This window comes from Felis catus, chromosome X, assembly GCF_018350175.1.
Source record: "Felis catus isolate Fca126 chromosome X, F.catus_Fca126_mat1.0, whole genome shotgun sequence".
NCBI lineage: Eukaryota > Metazoa > Chordata > Mammalia > Carnivora > Felidae > Felis > Felis catus.
The window spans coordinates 42,817,231-42,831,055 of record NC_058386.1 but is presented as its reverse complement, the minus strand read 5'-3'; the positions used below and the strand labels follow the sequence as shown (position 1 = coordinate 42,831,055).

The window sequence follows — 13,825 nt, the reverse complement described above, 5'->3', positions numbered from 1 at the left end:
TCTAGAACAAAACAAACTCTGCTCCACCTCAGGGCCTTTGCACTTGCTGTTCCCATGGCTGTCAATGCCCTTCCTCAAGCTCTTCATACATCTGGCTTCTGGTCATTCAGGTCCCAGCTCAAATGTTATGTCTCCAAAGAGACCAGCAGCCCACCATCATCACCTCCACCAACATAACCTCCTTTTGCTATTTTTATGGTTCTGGGCTCTGAAGCTATCCTTTATTTATTCATTTTCTTGTCTTTTCTTTTCTGACATAAATCTACACAAGGTTAGAAATCTTTATGTTTTTCATTCCAGCAGCGTCTCCCTAGTGCAATTATTTTGTCAGATGCAGGTGAGATTAAGAGGACAGGCTTAGGAATCTGGCCTTGATTAAGATTTTTTAGGGGGCACCTGGGTGGCTCAGTCAGTCAAGTGTCTGACTCTTAATTTTTGGCTCAGGTCCTGATCCCACAGTTGATCTCATGGATCTCCATGATCTCCATGATCTCATGGAGCCTGCTTAAGATTCTCTCTCCCTCTCTCCCACTTGCACTCTTTTTTTTCTCTCTCTCTCTCAAAAAAAAAGATTTTTTTAATGTTTGTTTTTGAGAGCAAGAGAGAGAGCAAGCAGGGGAAGGGCAGGAGAGGGGGGTACAAAAGATCCAAAGTGGGCTCCCTGATGACAGCAGAGAGCCTTATCCAGGGCTTGAGCTCACCAACTATGAGAACATGACCTGAGCCGAAGTCGGATGCTTAACCAACTTAGCCACCCAGGTGCCCCCAAAAAGATTTTTTTAAAAAGATTTTTTAAAAGTAATCTCTACACCCAACATAGGGCTCAAACTCACAGGTGTGAGTCAGCCGGCTGGGCTGAATAAAACCCCCAGATCAAGAGTTGCATACTTCACCTACTGAGCCATCCAGGTACCCCACTCTGGCTTTGATTAAATCTTGCTTCAACACCCTCCCTCAAGTCATTTATACTGTCTGGGCTCACTTCCCTCCCCCATGAAATGGACATAACAGGATTGTTGAGTAGAGGAGTAAGTAGATGAAAATAGCACAAGTAAAGCCAACGGGGGGGGGGGGGGGGGGGGGGGGGGGGGGGGGGAGGCTAAGTAAATGGTGGCTGGGTTACTATTATTAGTCTCCTGGGTGTGACTGTGTTTATAGGACTGGGGCTCCTGACTTCCATAGAGCCACACCTCCACCAGGCTCTGAGTCAAGGGTAGCTGGAAGCCCCAGCGCACTCTCCCACAATGTCCACAGTGCTGACCATTCAAGGGGTCACCTCTTTATACCCTGGCTCCCAGCCTGGATTTGCAGTCCTTCTCTCCTCTCAGTGTCACTCTGGAAACTCACCTCTGGTCTTTCAATTTGTCGCCCCTCTCCGACCCCTCCCTGTAGAGGTGGGAGTTGCCCACTCCTGCCTGACCACAGCTTCCTTCATTGGGGGTATGGGGCCAAGTGTTCAGGATGTGGTGACAAGCGGAGGTGACTGGACATTTCTGGCTTCAGCCAGTGCTGGTTTTGGGGCTATCCCGGTTGGAGTCCCGCTGGCCATATAAGCCCTGGCTTTGGGGCTCTGCTCCCAGGATGGAGGAAACTCTGGCCTCTCCCAGGACCGGAACGCCCAGCATGTGGCGTGTGCATACAAGCCTGGCTGCAGTTCCTCACCATCTATGGAAGAGGGGGGCACGGCTCAAAGGTTCTAACAGCCTTTTTTTAGCCCAGCCCGCTGACTCACGCCTTCCCGACTCCACCCCAAAGGGGGCTCCAGGGCCCCAACCAATGCCCTAAGGGTGGCAGTCTACGTGCCAGCAAAAGCTGGTCAACCAGGCCGGAAGTGAGAGACCACAGACTCCTGGCGAAAGAAGTCACCCAGGTTCTAGCCTTGCTATCTGCTCATCAGCTGAGGGTCTGGAGGATTCCTGCCTGGAGCTGTGGGTATATAGGTGCACTCCTGCTACAACGGGCCCACCTCTGCATTCCCCGTGCCACGAGCAAAGATTATCTGTGAGCCCTGCACACCTCCCCAAAAGTGAAACGAATGCGGAGAGAAGCAAGAGTTGGGGAAGAGAAACCGAGTGGGGAGAAAGCACGCCCGGCTGAGGATCAGCAAAAGCAGACCCCGCTAGAGGCACGAGTGAAACAACACGAAGTAAGTTTGTCTATGGCTGCAAGAAGAAGCCCTCCTTGAAACCAGATCGACCCACCCCCTCATTTACCGGGTGAACTCAGGAGCCCCACCCGGCCTACAGCACCTGGCAAGTCAAGACTGGGTCGAACCATTTTATTACCACCCCCGCTCGAAACCAGAAGCGCTGGTCTGGCCCGTCCGGAGGGCTGTACCACTGACACCTTGAGGGGAGCATGAGCTGGTCTGCTGCTCAGCAGGAGGCCGGGTGAGACAACATAGACAGGAAGCTCTCCCCGCCCATGATAGCCATGGTAGTGTGCGGCCGGCGGGGCACGCCAGATACAGGTTGGGCTGTACCAAGGGAGCACTGAACCCTCTGTTACATGCTCAGTGCCTCCGCCTCCCAGCTGCCATCTCGAGAGCAAGCTGCGCAGCCCCTGGGACCCCTAGGGCCCGCGAGAGCCGTTCCTCACTCGGCACCAGCCAGGGTCCCGGGGAACCTGGGGTTCGGTCATCAGGGTCCTCTGTGCGGCGCTCAGGTGGAGGAACCGCGGGGCAGTCGGCTGCCCCCTCTGGGCTAGGTTCTGGGCTGCCCTGGGTTTGGGCCGTAGTACGGGATAGCGGGTGCTGACGTGGGGAAGCGCTGGCGCTGCGAGACTTCATCACCTCTGGTCCACCAGGATCTGGCCTGCGATCTGGGGATGGCAGAACTGCGGGTTAGATTGGGCGATAGGATGGGGAACTGAGAGCCGAGCCCCATAGTGGAGCGTGGCAGGGAGGCTGCAGGAAACAGAGACCCCAATCCTTATAATTTCCTACAATCCCCAAAGGAAATCAAACCCTGACCTTGACCTCAAGATGCCAAACCCCTCCTATCTAGTACCCTAGACTCTCCCCTTCCTTAACCTACCTCCCTCTACTCCCAACCTTTTCCCTAATGGATCCCTCAGCTTTGGAACTAGACCCCTACCCTCTGTATCCCCCTCACTACACCATCCCATGCTCTCCCTGCTGAGACCCATTCTGCCTTCTCATGCGAGGACCACAACTCTTCCTTCCGAACATCCACTTTTACCCCAGACTCGTTCTCCCCACTCCTCTCCCGGTACCTCAAAAGCCTCCACTCTAAGATCTACTTTTATTCCTATCCTGGGACCCTGCCCTTCCCAACCCTGCTTTTGGTAATACCATGACCCGTCACAGGCAGTGAACTCTGACCCTGCCCACTGAGACCACCACCTCTTCATGCCCTGGACCCCACCCTCTCCACTCTGCCACCCTCTCCTTCCTCTCACAGATCTCTGACCCCTCTCCTTTGGGAAACCCACCATCTCCTTTCTGAGGCCCTCCCATCCCCTCAGGCTTGCCGGGGTGGGTTTCAAGGGGCCTGCTTAATACAAGGCGGAGACGGGGTCCGCCTGCGCGAATCCGCTCCACCACCTGCGCATGGGTGAGGCCCTGCGTTGGCTCTCCGTTGATGTCGAGCACGAGGTCCCCGGCCTGCAAGAGTACAAGGCGAGGGGTGTTGTAAAAGAACAGATGGAGGGGCGCCTGGGTGGCGCAGTCGGTTAAGCGTCCGACTTCAGCCAGGTCACGATCCCGCGGTCCGTGAGTTCGAGCCCCGCGTCGGGCTCTGGGCTGATGGCTCAGAGCCTGGAGCCTGTTTCCGATTCTGTGTCTCCCTCTCTCTCTGCCCCTCCCCCGTTCATGCTCTGTCTCTCTCTGTCCCAAAAATAAATAAACGTTGAAAAAAAATTAAAAAAAAAAAAAAAAAAAAGAACAGATGGAGAACACCCCAACAAAAGGTAAGGATTGGGCTAGCCTTGTTTAATGACGGGTGTCTTATACCTTACCTGCAAGCGACCACAGCGCTGTGCCGGCCCATCCTTCAGCAGCCCACGCACTGCCAGAGGAGTATCCCCGGCTGAATCTTGGCCTCCACTTAATGTCAGGCCAAAGCCCGCGGAACCGCGAACCAGTTCCACATAGAACCGTCCAGAGGCCTGGAGCGGCTTCGAAGCAGAACGTGCCTTATTCTGGGTCACTTGGGGCGGTGCGGTACCTGTACCCAAGGTCTCTGACTGGTGATGCTGGAGTAAAGACACAAGTGTACATACATTTCCAGTCTAAAAACAGGTGGCATTCTTTAAGAGGACAAAATGGTACCTGGGGCCGGTGATCCACAAAAGTGGCATTAGGCAGGCGACTGTCTGTAACCTCTATGTCGGCAGAATCTAGCACACTAATGGCTGGAAGATGAAAAAGGCAATCAGAGGGGTACTCCATGGAAACCAACAAGGATCTACCCCCTGACTTAACATTCTAGCCTCACCTCATTTCCTTGCCTGTGGAATGCAGAGAGGCACACGCACTCATTTAACTGAACTCAGCACACCTGAATAACTGACTTGACCCAGCCTTTTTAAGTAATAAATCTGGGCCCGGCTATTTGAATAAGCCTCCAGACTTTCCTACGGCCCTCTAATACACACGAAGATCTCGCTCCTCATATTAACACCCTCAGGCCCTCCCTGGAGGGTGCAATTCCAAGATTGGGCTCCTGAACTTCCCAGGCTCCGCCCTCTAACTGGCCTATAAACTTCAACCCATTCCTGACATTTCGAGTCCCGCCCCTTCGCGCTTGTAGGCTCCACCCCCTAGAGTGGCCTTCCAGGACCGCCCCTTAGCCAAGTGCCCGCCCCCAACGCTCTCCAGGACCCACCTTCTCAGAAATGCCATTCAAAGCCCCACCGACAGGGATAACCAATCCGGCCCGCACTCACAACTAGCCATGCAACATTCACCTACTGCAGTAACCTTCCCAGTGTCACCTCCTGGAGGAATATTCTAGGATCACGTCAGGGCTCCCCCGTCTCGCAGCTCCCTCCGAGCCCCGCCCCACCAGTCCCCCCAGGGGAGCATTGGCCCCACCCAGGGGAGCAACCAACCATCCCGGGTCCGCTACGTCAGAATCCGGCTCCAGTCAGACCCCGCCCCCTGAGAGGCCCCGCCCCGCCCCCGACACGCACCGGCCTTGGGGCGCAGGCGCAATGTGGCGCCCGTCCTGCGTACCAGCGCCGCCACGTCGGCCGCAGCTCGGGCCGCCAGGGGGCGCGCGTCCAGCCGCGCCAGGAGCTGCCGGGCTCTGGGTCCCGCGGGCAGGGAAAGGCCCCGGCCTGCGCGGGTGAAAGGAACAGGTCAGCGCCCGCCGGAGCCTCGGCCAACCCCCACGCTCCCCGACGTCCGAAGACCTAGAATGCCCCTCAAGATCTTCAGAGCCCCCCGACCACTCGCTCGATAGTTCCGAAGGTCGCCCACTGCCCCTCTCAACTCCCGCGACCCCCAGACCATCGCGGGTATGCCGGTGGACCCCGCGTGCCCCCACCATAATCCTGGAGACAGCTATTTGGCCGAATTATTCCCGGACCCTTCCGAACATTTTGGGACTATCTCTGGAGGTCTCCGACTGCCCCTTCATAAGCCCAGATTCCAAACTCTTTCCGCACGATATCGAGAGGGACCCCGATTTCTCCAGGTACCCCGACAGAACAGGGTCGGCCGCCGCTGCGGCCCCGGCACCCCCGATTCCCCTTCCAGATATCCAGGTATCCAAATACCCTGATGGCCCACGTAGTCCCAGATTGCCCCTCCATTTATCCCAGAGGCTTCCCGCCTAACGCCCCCACCCCCGCAATTCACTACAGACCCTGAGGGCCCAGGTGTCCCCAGTGACCCGGGCAGACCCCTGTGGCACAACTCCCCGGAGACTCCTGAGAGCCCCCGGGTCTGGTTACACGGCCCCGCGGTGCGGATGCGGGTGCGGGTACGGGTGCAGGTCGGAGACCTGGAGCCCAGCCCGGGTCGCCGGGCCCCCCTGCTCGCCGCCACCGCCACCGCCACTAGGGCGCCTGGGCTGCTTTGTTTACTACCTGTCGGAAGGAAAAGGTGAGCAGCAGACAGGCGGGGCGAGGGGTGGCAGGGACGCGCCCAGTCCCTCCTCACCCTCCCGTACCTCCTCTGCTCCCCCTAGGGTCCGTGACGCCCCCCGCGTGCGGCTCCATGACCCGAAGTCGGTCGGGTGGACGCACGGCCGCCAGCGACGCGTTTGGAGCTCCTGGGCGCGCTCACCTGGCGGCCCGCCCGAGCCTGGGCGCCGCTGTAGCCGGCTGGTCCCGTGCCCGGCGACCTGACCCGCGCAGTCACCTACCTGGCGACAGGCAAGGAGGCCTGGCTGTGGGAGGCAGCGTGAGCGCTTGGCCTCCCTCTACCTCAGGCGCCCCCTCTGCTCTCCCAGGACCCTGGGCTGTGCTCCTTTTCCCACCCAGGAGAGGCTTTATTCCGTGAGCGAGAAGGGGAAGTCGAGGCCCAGAAAAGTTAAGGTCCCCGCCCCAGCTCTGACAACTAAACACGGGGGTGCAGAAGTGGAACCCACGTTTACCAGGGAACTCTGCAGCCTCCAGCAGAGCTTTGCTCCTGGTAGTTACTCGGTACATTTGCAGTGAATGTTGGCCTGAGCCAGGACCTACTTGGGAACTGGAAGAGTCTGTTGAGCTGGGCAGGGGGTAGCCCTTGAGGAGACTTGGGTACCACGGGAGGGTTTGGGGCCCTGAGCATGATAGGGCTGGGAGACTCAAGAAGCCGGGAAGGGCAGGTGCCCTGGAGAGTGGAGGGGTGGTAGGGGCCTGAACTTGAGGAGGCTTTGAAGGCCCTCCTGTTGGGAGGGGACACCAGCCAATGAGAGGTGAGAAATGAGGCCTCTCTTAGGTATCAAAAGTGGGGGAAGCCTGGGGACAGAGGTCCGGGGGGGGCACTTGGGCACAGTGCTACTGTAGTGGAAGGAGGAATGGGGTGCAATGAGAGACAGTCTGTGACAACCACTTTGTGGAGGAAGAAACTGAGGGGCACAGGGGCTCAGACACCTGTCCAGGGCCCTACAGCCGGCCAGTCTCAAGAAGCTTACCCCCAACATGCACTGTTTCTGTGACTTTCACTATAAGCTGTGGACACACTGTGTCCTGATGCTCATTCTGGGTGGCCGGGCAGCCTCTCTGGGCCACCTTTCAGGGTCTCTGTGGTGTCATAGGTGAGAGGGGCGGAATGGTCCCTGCTTTCCTTCCTCCTGGAATGTTGTGGCCCTCCCACCTCTGATCTGACCTTGTCTGAAGGGAAATACACTGGACTTTATTCACTGCTCTGTCTTGTTCTTGTGCATACCACATGGGGCTGTCACCGTTCCCCAAATATGTGCACAGTTTTCCCCACCCTCCTGCCTTTGCCGTGCTGTTTCTTGTGTATTGGAGCCCTTCCGAATCTTGTCCACCTGGAAAAGAACTTCGTGTTATCAAGGCCCAGTTTTAAGGCTTCAACAATCCATTCATCCTTTTCTGAAAAGAAAGAGCATATGTTCATTGCAGAAAATGGATGATTGGTTGAATATGTAGAACTGTAAACTAATGTGCTTTTGTCTGTGAGGAAGAGTCTAGGCTGATATCTTTTCCTGCGTCTTCTCAGGAGCACTGGATTAGGGAGAAAAAAACCAAGGCTGATCCCTAGGCTCCCATGTCCTCTCCTTCCCTGGGAAGCCTTCCCACTCTACTCTCTCTTCCAGGTCCCTGTCCCCTTGAACTCCCCTTGGGGAATTCCCCAATCCTGCAGGGCAGTGCTGGTCACTGGACTCACTGTCCTATATGGGCCTCTGTCTCCCTATACTGGGTTCTTTGCCCACATCTGACTCAACGTGGGTCTGGTGTTGTGTAGGGGAAGGTTGAGACCCTCTATAGTACAGTTCTCTGTAGAATTTTCATTAGTTTATGTATTCTGTGGACATTTTCTACCACCTGGTCAGAGCTTGCCCCCCCCCCCACTCCGCCACTGTGGTGCAGGAACAGTTGGGTACATGGAACTGAAACTGCCCTGGTGCTGCCATTAGCAGGAGCCATCTCTGGAAGAAGAGGCCCTACTGGATGCCTACGCAGACAGACATTGACAACACAGTGTGGTCAGGTCTGGGACCTGCCTCTCTTCTAGGTTTGTATGGAAACGTATTTCTCAAAGTAGGAGGGTACATCCAATTTTATTTAATAATTACCTCAATTTTTTACTTTTAGATTTTTGGCCTTATAGTATGTGGGCCTCCGTTTTTATTCTTCCCCTAGGACTCACAAATGTTGTGGGTTGGCCTGGTCAACCTCAGAAACAAAAGGGGAGCACATAGATTTCAAAATTTGACATGCTACAAAGACATAGTAATAAAAAGTGTTGAACTGGGAGTGAATTAGGCAAACTCCTCAATGAGAAATTGGGGTTTTATTTTTTATGTATTTATTTACTTATATTTGAGAGAGAGAGCGAGCATATGTGTGACCCAAGACAAGGTGCAGAGGAAGAGAGAGAGAGAGGGAGAATTCCAAGCAGGCTCAACCCTGAGTTGATGCAGAACTCCATCCCACCACCCTGGGATCATGACCTGAGCCGACATCAAGAGACACTCAACCGACTGAGCCACACAGGTACCCCAGAAATTGGGGTTTTAGAAATAAGTATATACAGGAACTTGATACATAATGTATAGGTGGCACTTCAAATTAAATGGGAAAGAATGGATTCTGGTATATGGGGGGGGGGGGGAATCAGCTCACCCTAACCTCAATGGGATGTCACCTCACACCCACTAGAGTAGCTACTATCAGGATAATGGAAAAGAACAAGTGCTGGCCAGGATGTGGACAAGTTAGTACCTTTGTGCATCATGGTGGGAATGTAAAATGGTGCAGCCACTGTGGAAGACAGTTTGGTGGTTCTTCAAAAAGTTAAATGTAGTCTTACTATATTTAACTTGTGATTCAGCAGTTATGATTCAGCAGTTCCACTCCTAGATACATACCCAAGAGGAATGATAGCAGAGAATCAAATAGATATGTGTACGCGAATGTTCATAGTAGCACTATTCCCAATAGCCAAAAGGTGGAAAGAATCCAAATGTCCATTGAGGGATAAATGGATAAGCAAAATGTAGTATAAACATACAATAGAATATTACTCAGCCTTAAATAGGAATGAAATTCTGACACATGCTACAGCATGAATGAACCTTGAGGACATTATGTTGAGTGAAATAAGCCAGGCACAAAAGGGCAAATAGTGTTTGATTCCACTTAGATGAGGCACTTAGAATATGCTAACTTATACAGACTGAATGTAGTATCTGGGGGGAAGGGGGAATAGGGTGTTACTGTTAATTAGGTACAGAGTTTCTGTATCCATGGATGGGGCAGGACTGAAATATTTAAAGGTGGGGAGGTTTTTAAGCTTAGATCCAGGAAATTGGCAATGAAGGGATGAGGCTCAAATCAGTGAATGGGTAGGATTTATGAGGTAGATTTATGGAGCCTAAATCCAAGAAAAGTGTGGGGCCAAAATGGAGATAATAAAAAAAAAAAAAAAAAAAAACATTAATGTGGCCTGGACTTGAAGAGAGGATTTCTTAAGTCCCTGAACAAAGGGAGCTTTAACAGGGGAAATGGTCTTAACTCTTAGAATGTGACAGCGTCAAGAAGGACATTGATTTAAATAATTTTATGCAGTGTGGCTATGAGGGAGTTCTACTCAAATCCAGGAATGCAGTGCTAAAATGGGGATTGGCTTGGGGTGGCTGGGTGGCTCAGTTGGTTAGGCGGCCAGCCTCGTCTCCAGTCATGATCTCACAGTTCGTGAGTTCGAGCCCTACATCGGGTTCTGTGCTGACAGCTCAAAGCCTGGAGTCTGCTTCCAATTCTGTCTCCCTCTCTCTCTTCCCCTCCCCTGCTTGTGCTGTTTCTGTGTCAAAAATAAATAAACATGAGAAAAAAATTTTTAAAATAAAATAAGATGGAGATTGGTTTAAATCCATGAATAGAGTGAACCTAAGAGAGGTAAATGGCTTAAATCCATCAATGAGATGGGGCCTAAAAGGATTTTGGCATAAATTCATTATGGGGATGTCTAAAATGGGATTGGTCCACCACATCTTGTAGTAATCAACATTAATTATGCTGGAGTGGGATTAAGAGGGGATTGCTTTAGATTTATGAATTGGGTGTGGCTATGAAGAACAAGACATGGATCTTTTGTTCAACATTGTACTGGAGGTCATAGCCAGTGCAATAAGACAAGAAGAAATAAACAACATACAGATCAAAAGAAGTAAAACTATCTTTATTCAGGCATGATTATTTATGTAGAAAATCAGGTGGAATCTCCAAAAATCTACTAGTACTAATAAATTAGTTTAGCAAGGTTAGAGAACACAAGATTAATAAAGAAAAATCATTTGTATTTCTATATAGGCAATAATCTGTTGGAAGTTGAAACAATAAAATACCATTTACAATACCATCTAATATATATAGTATTTAGAGATAAAGTTGACAGAAACGTGTAAGACATGGACACTGAAAATTATGAACTATTTAAAATATTTAATAAAGAAGACCTTAATAAATGGGAAATATATCATGTTCAGGGGTCCTAAGACTCAATACTGTTAAGATGTCAATTCTCCCAAAGTTAATCTATAGATTCATCAGTCCAAATTCCAATAAAAATCCTTGCAGTTTTTTTTTTGAAATTAGCAAACTGACTAAAATTCATATGGAAATTCAAAGAACATAACAATTTTGAATAAACAGAAAATCAGAGTACTTACAATATTTCACTTCAGATTTATTACAGACATACAATAATAAAGACAGTATAATATTGGTAACAAAATAGACAAATAGATCAATGGGAAAGCATAGAAAGTCTGCAACGAGATCCAGACATATAAGGACAACTGATTTTCAACAAAAGAATAAAAGATTTGTCTCTGGGTAAAGGAGTATATTTTAAACATATGGTGCTATAGCAGTTGGGTATAAATTGGATACACATACAAAAAATTTTTTTGAGGAGTGCCTGGGTGGCTCTGTTGGTTGAGCATCCAGCTAGGTTTTGGCTCAGGTCATGATCCTAGGTTGGTGGGATGGAGCCCCCCCTTCAGGCTCTGGAGCCTGCCTAAAGATTCTCTCGCTCACTTGCTCTCCTTCTGCCCCTCTCCCCTGATCGCTCACTCTCTCTCAAATTAAATAAAATTATAAAAAAATAATTTTGAAACACACTTGTTTACATAAAGTGGTGTAATTCAAAATAGATCATAGACCTAAATGTAAAACCTAAAACTATACAATTTCTAGAAGCAAGCATAGGAGAAAACCTTTGTGACCTTGTGTTAGGCAAAGGTTACTTAGGATGTCAAAAACACAATCCATAAAGGAACCAATGGATAAATTGGACTGCACCAAAATTCAAAACTTTTGCCTTTCAAAAGACAGTGCAAATCACTCATCTGATGAAGGATTGTATCTACAATATACACATAATGCCCCAAATTTAATAATAAAACAATCAATGCCATAAAAAATAGGCAAAATATTTGAACATAAACTTCATCAAAGAATATATATAGATGGCAAATAATCATGTAAACAGTGTTCAATATTATTAGTCATTAGGGTAATGCAGGTTAAAATCATGATGAAATACCACTGTGTACAGTTAAAAAGTCTGATCATACCAACTGTTGGAGAATATATGGAGGAAATGGAGCTCTCATATGTTGCTGATAGAAATGTAAAATGATATAGCATCTCTAGAAAACAGTTTGGCAGTATCTTAAGTTAAACATATACATGATCCAGCCATTCTCTTTGCAGGTATTTACCTAAAAGAAATGGAAGAATGTATCTATACAAAGACTTGTATATGAATATTCAAAGCAGCTTTATTTGTTGTCTTAAGTCATCTCAGGCTGGCATAACAAAATACTATACACTAGGTGGCTTAAACTACAGATACTAATTTCTTGAAGTTCTGGAGGCTCTGAAGTCCAAGATCAAAGTGCTAGCCAATAAAAGCTCTCTTCCTGGCTTGCAAATGACCACCTTCTACCTATATCTTCACATGGAGAGTGGGGGGGGGGGGGAGGGAGAGACAGGGAAAGAGAGAGAGAGAGGCTCTCTCCCTCTTCTTTTTAAAAAATCTTTAAGAGAGAGCTGGACGTCCGGCTTGAGAGCGGGCACCTTCTTTTCGCGCGCAACCAAAGAACGGTGAGCGCAAAGCTGGGAGGCCGAAGCGGGCGGGAAGCGCAGCCGTAGGAGCACGCAATTGCGTTGATTTAAAAATGGGTGATGTTGAGAAGGGCAAGAAGATTTTTGTTCAGAAGTGTGCCCAGTGCCATACTGTGGAAAAGGGAGGCAAGCACAAGACTGGGCCAAATCTCCACGGTTTATTTGGGCGAAAGACAGGCCAAGCCCCTGGGTTTTCTTACACGGATGCCAACAAGAACAAAGGCATCACCTGGGGAGAGGAGACACTGATGGAGTATTTGGAGAATCCCAAGAAGTACATCCCTGGAACAAAAATGATCTTCGCTGGCATTAAGAAGGCAGGGGAAAGAGCAGACTTGATAGCTTATCTCAAAAAAGCTACTAAGGAGTAATAGTTGGCTGTTGCCTTATTTATTACAAAACAAAAATGTCTCATGACTTTTTTTATGTGTACCATATTTAAATTGATCACATACACCAGAATTCAGATCATGAATGGCTGATAGAATATTTCTTTTGGACAGTCCTGATTTAAATAAGATTGGCTTGTGGTTAAATGAATATGATTCACTTTTTGACCTTTGATAGTAATTCTGGTTTAGCAAGTGCTGTCACTCTTTTCCCCTTTGAATATGATTGGAATTGATTAGATTGTTGAGCTTTTCACAGAGATGGTAAATGCCACCTCTAAACTTACAGGAGATTGGTTTTATATTTAGATTTATATAACTGGTTATATTAATATATTTAAATACTGAGGAAATCCCTTCACTGTATCAGAACAGCAAGACTCAGCTGTGTTTCAAAAGTTGTGTTAGCCTGTTAAAGGCAAGGGCTGAAGATAAGCTGGCAATGTCCACTTTATCTTTTTAGTCTTAACTACGCCAATTTAATTAAAATTCCCCGCATCTAAAATGTTGCCTTTTGCTTAATGAAAGGCATTTTAGTGTGGTTTATGTATAATATTAAATAAACAATAGTAACACTTCTCACGTTTTATAGATGATCTGTAAGGTCAGATGCTTTTAAAATTCAGTGTGATAAGTTATAGCAGCAGATTTGGCCTGTGAATTCTTTACTAAGTTATAATTCAGGATTGTCTTCTAAATAGCTATTCAAAAATACAACTGTGGAATTACCATATATGTATGATTGGTAATGGTGCTTTTGCTAACTCGTTAGAAGGGTTAAAGTAAAGGAGATATATCATCAGCACAAATTTGTAAATTATGTGATAAGGCTTAAGATAATTAAAAACAAAATCACAGATCAAAAAAAATAAAATAAAATAAAAAATCTTTAATGTTTATTTTTGAGAGAGACAGAGAGCAAGCAAGGAAAGGTCAGAGATAGAGGGAGACACAGAATCTGAATCAGGTTCCAGGCTCTGAGCTGTCAGCACAGAGCCTGACAAGGGGCTCAAACTCACAAACCACGAGATCATGACCTGAGCTGAAGTTGGATGCTCAACCAACTGAGCCACCCAGGCTCCCCTCTCTCCCTCTTCTTATAAGGCCTCAATCCTATCATATTAGAACCTCACTGTTATGATATCATTTAACCTTAATCACCTCCT

General features: G+C 48.9%; 2 protein-coding genes and 1 long non-coding RNA gene across 4 annotated transcripts; 2 read left to right on the top strand and 1 right to left on the bottom strand.

Annotated features, from left to right (window-relative positions):
* Positions 1-2,263: 2,263 nt before the first annotated feature.
* MAGIX (MAGI family member, X-linked) lies at positions 2,264-6,274 on the bottom strand. 2 transcript variants are annotated; one of them, XM_023249116.2, is made up of 6 exons: positions 6,138-6,274; positions 5,155-5,301; positions 4,292-4,374; positions 3,979-4,215; positions 3,454-3,625; positions 2,264-2,820 (listed from the first exon to the last, which is right to left on the bottom strand). In XM_023249116.2, exons 1-6 carry the CDS (start codon positions 6,184-6,186, stop codon positions 2,513-2,515), a joined length of 996 nt encoding a protein of 331 aa, XP_023104884.1. In that variant the 5' UTR covers positions 6,187-6,274; the 3' UTR covers positions 2,264-2,512. The 2 variants fall into 2 exon arrangements, with proteins under 2 accessions (XP_023104884.1, XP_044906919.1); XM_045050984.1 differs by lacking the exons at positions 5,155-5,301; positions 6,138-6,274 and adding an exon at positions 4,909-4,933.
* LOC111558715 lies at positions 5,297-7,314 on the top strand. The gene is made up of 2 exons (XR_002739825.2): positions 5,297-6,070; positions 6,156-7,314. It is a non-coding gene; the product is annotated as an uncharacterized LOC111558715 (long non-coding RNA).
* A 4,864-nt stretch (positions 7,315-12,178) lies between these two features.
* On the top strand, positions 12,179-13,392 carry LOC101100947 (cytochrome c). The gene has a single exon (XM_011291704.4). The coding sequence runs from the start codon at positions 12,324-12,326 to the stop codon at positions 12,639-12,641; it is 318 nt and encodes a 105-aa protein (XP_011290006.1). The 5' UTR covers positions 12,179-12,323; the 3' UTR covers positions 12,642-13,392.
* Positions 13,393-13,825: the final 433 nt, after the last annotated feature.

Bases quoted from the DNA above. Each gene is read 5' to 3' on its own strand.
- MAGIX (XM_023249116.2), bottom strand. From the start codon at position 6,186: ATGGAGCCGCACGCGGGGGGCGTCACGGACCCTAGGGGGAGCAGAGGA. The intron at 4,375-5,154 runs GTGCGTGTCGGG...TTCATCTTCCAG, and splicing joins GCGCCTGCGCCCCAAGGCCG to CCATTAGTGTGCTAGATTCT. The intron at 2,821-3,453 runs GTGGGTTTCCCA...TGCCATCCCCAG, and splicing joins AGGGCCTCAGAAAGGAGATG to ATCGCAGGCCAGATCCTGGT.
- LOC101100947 (XM_011291704.4), top strand. From the start codon at position 12,324: ATGGGTGATGTTGAGAAGGGCAAGAAGATTTTTGTTCAGAAGTGTGCC.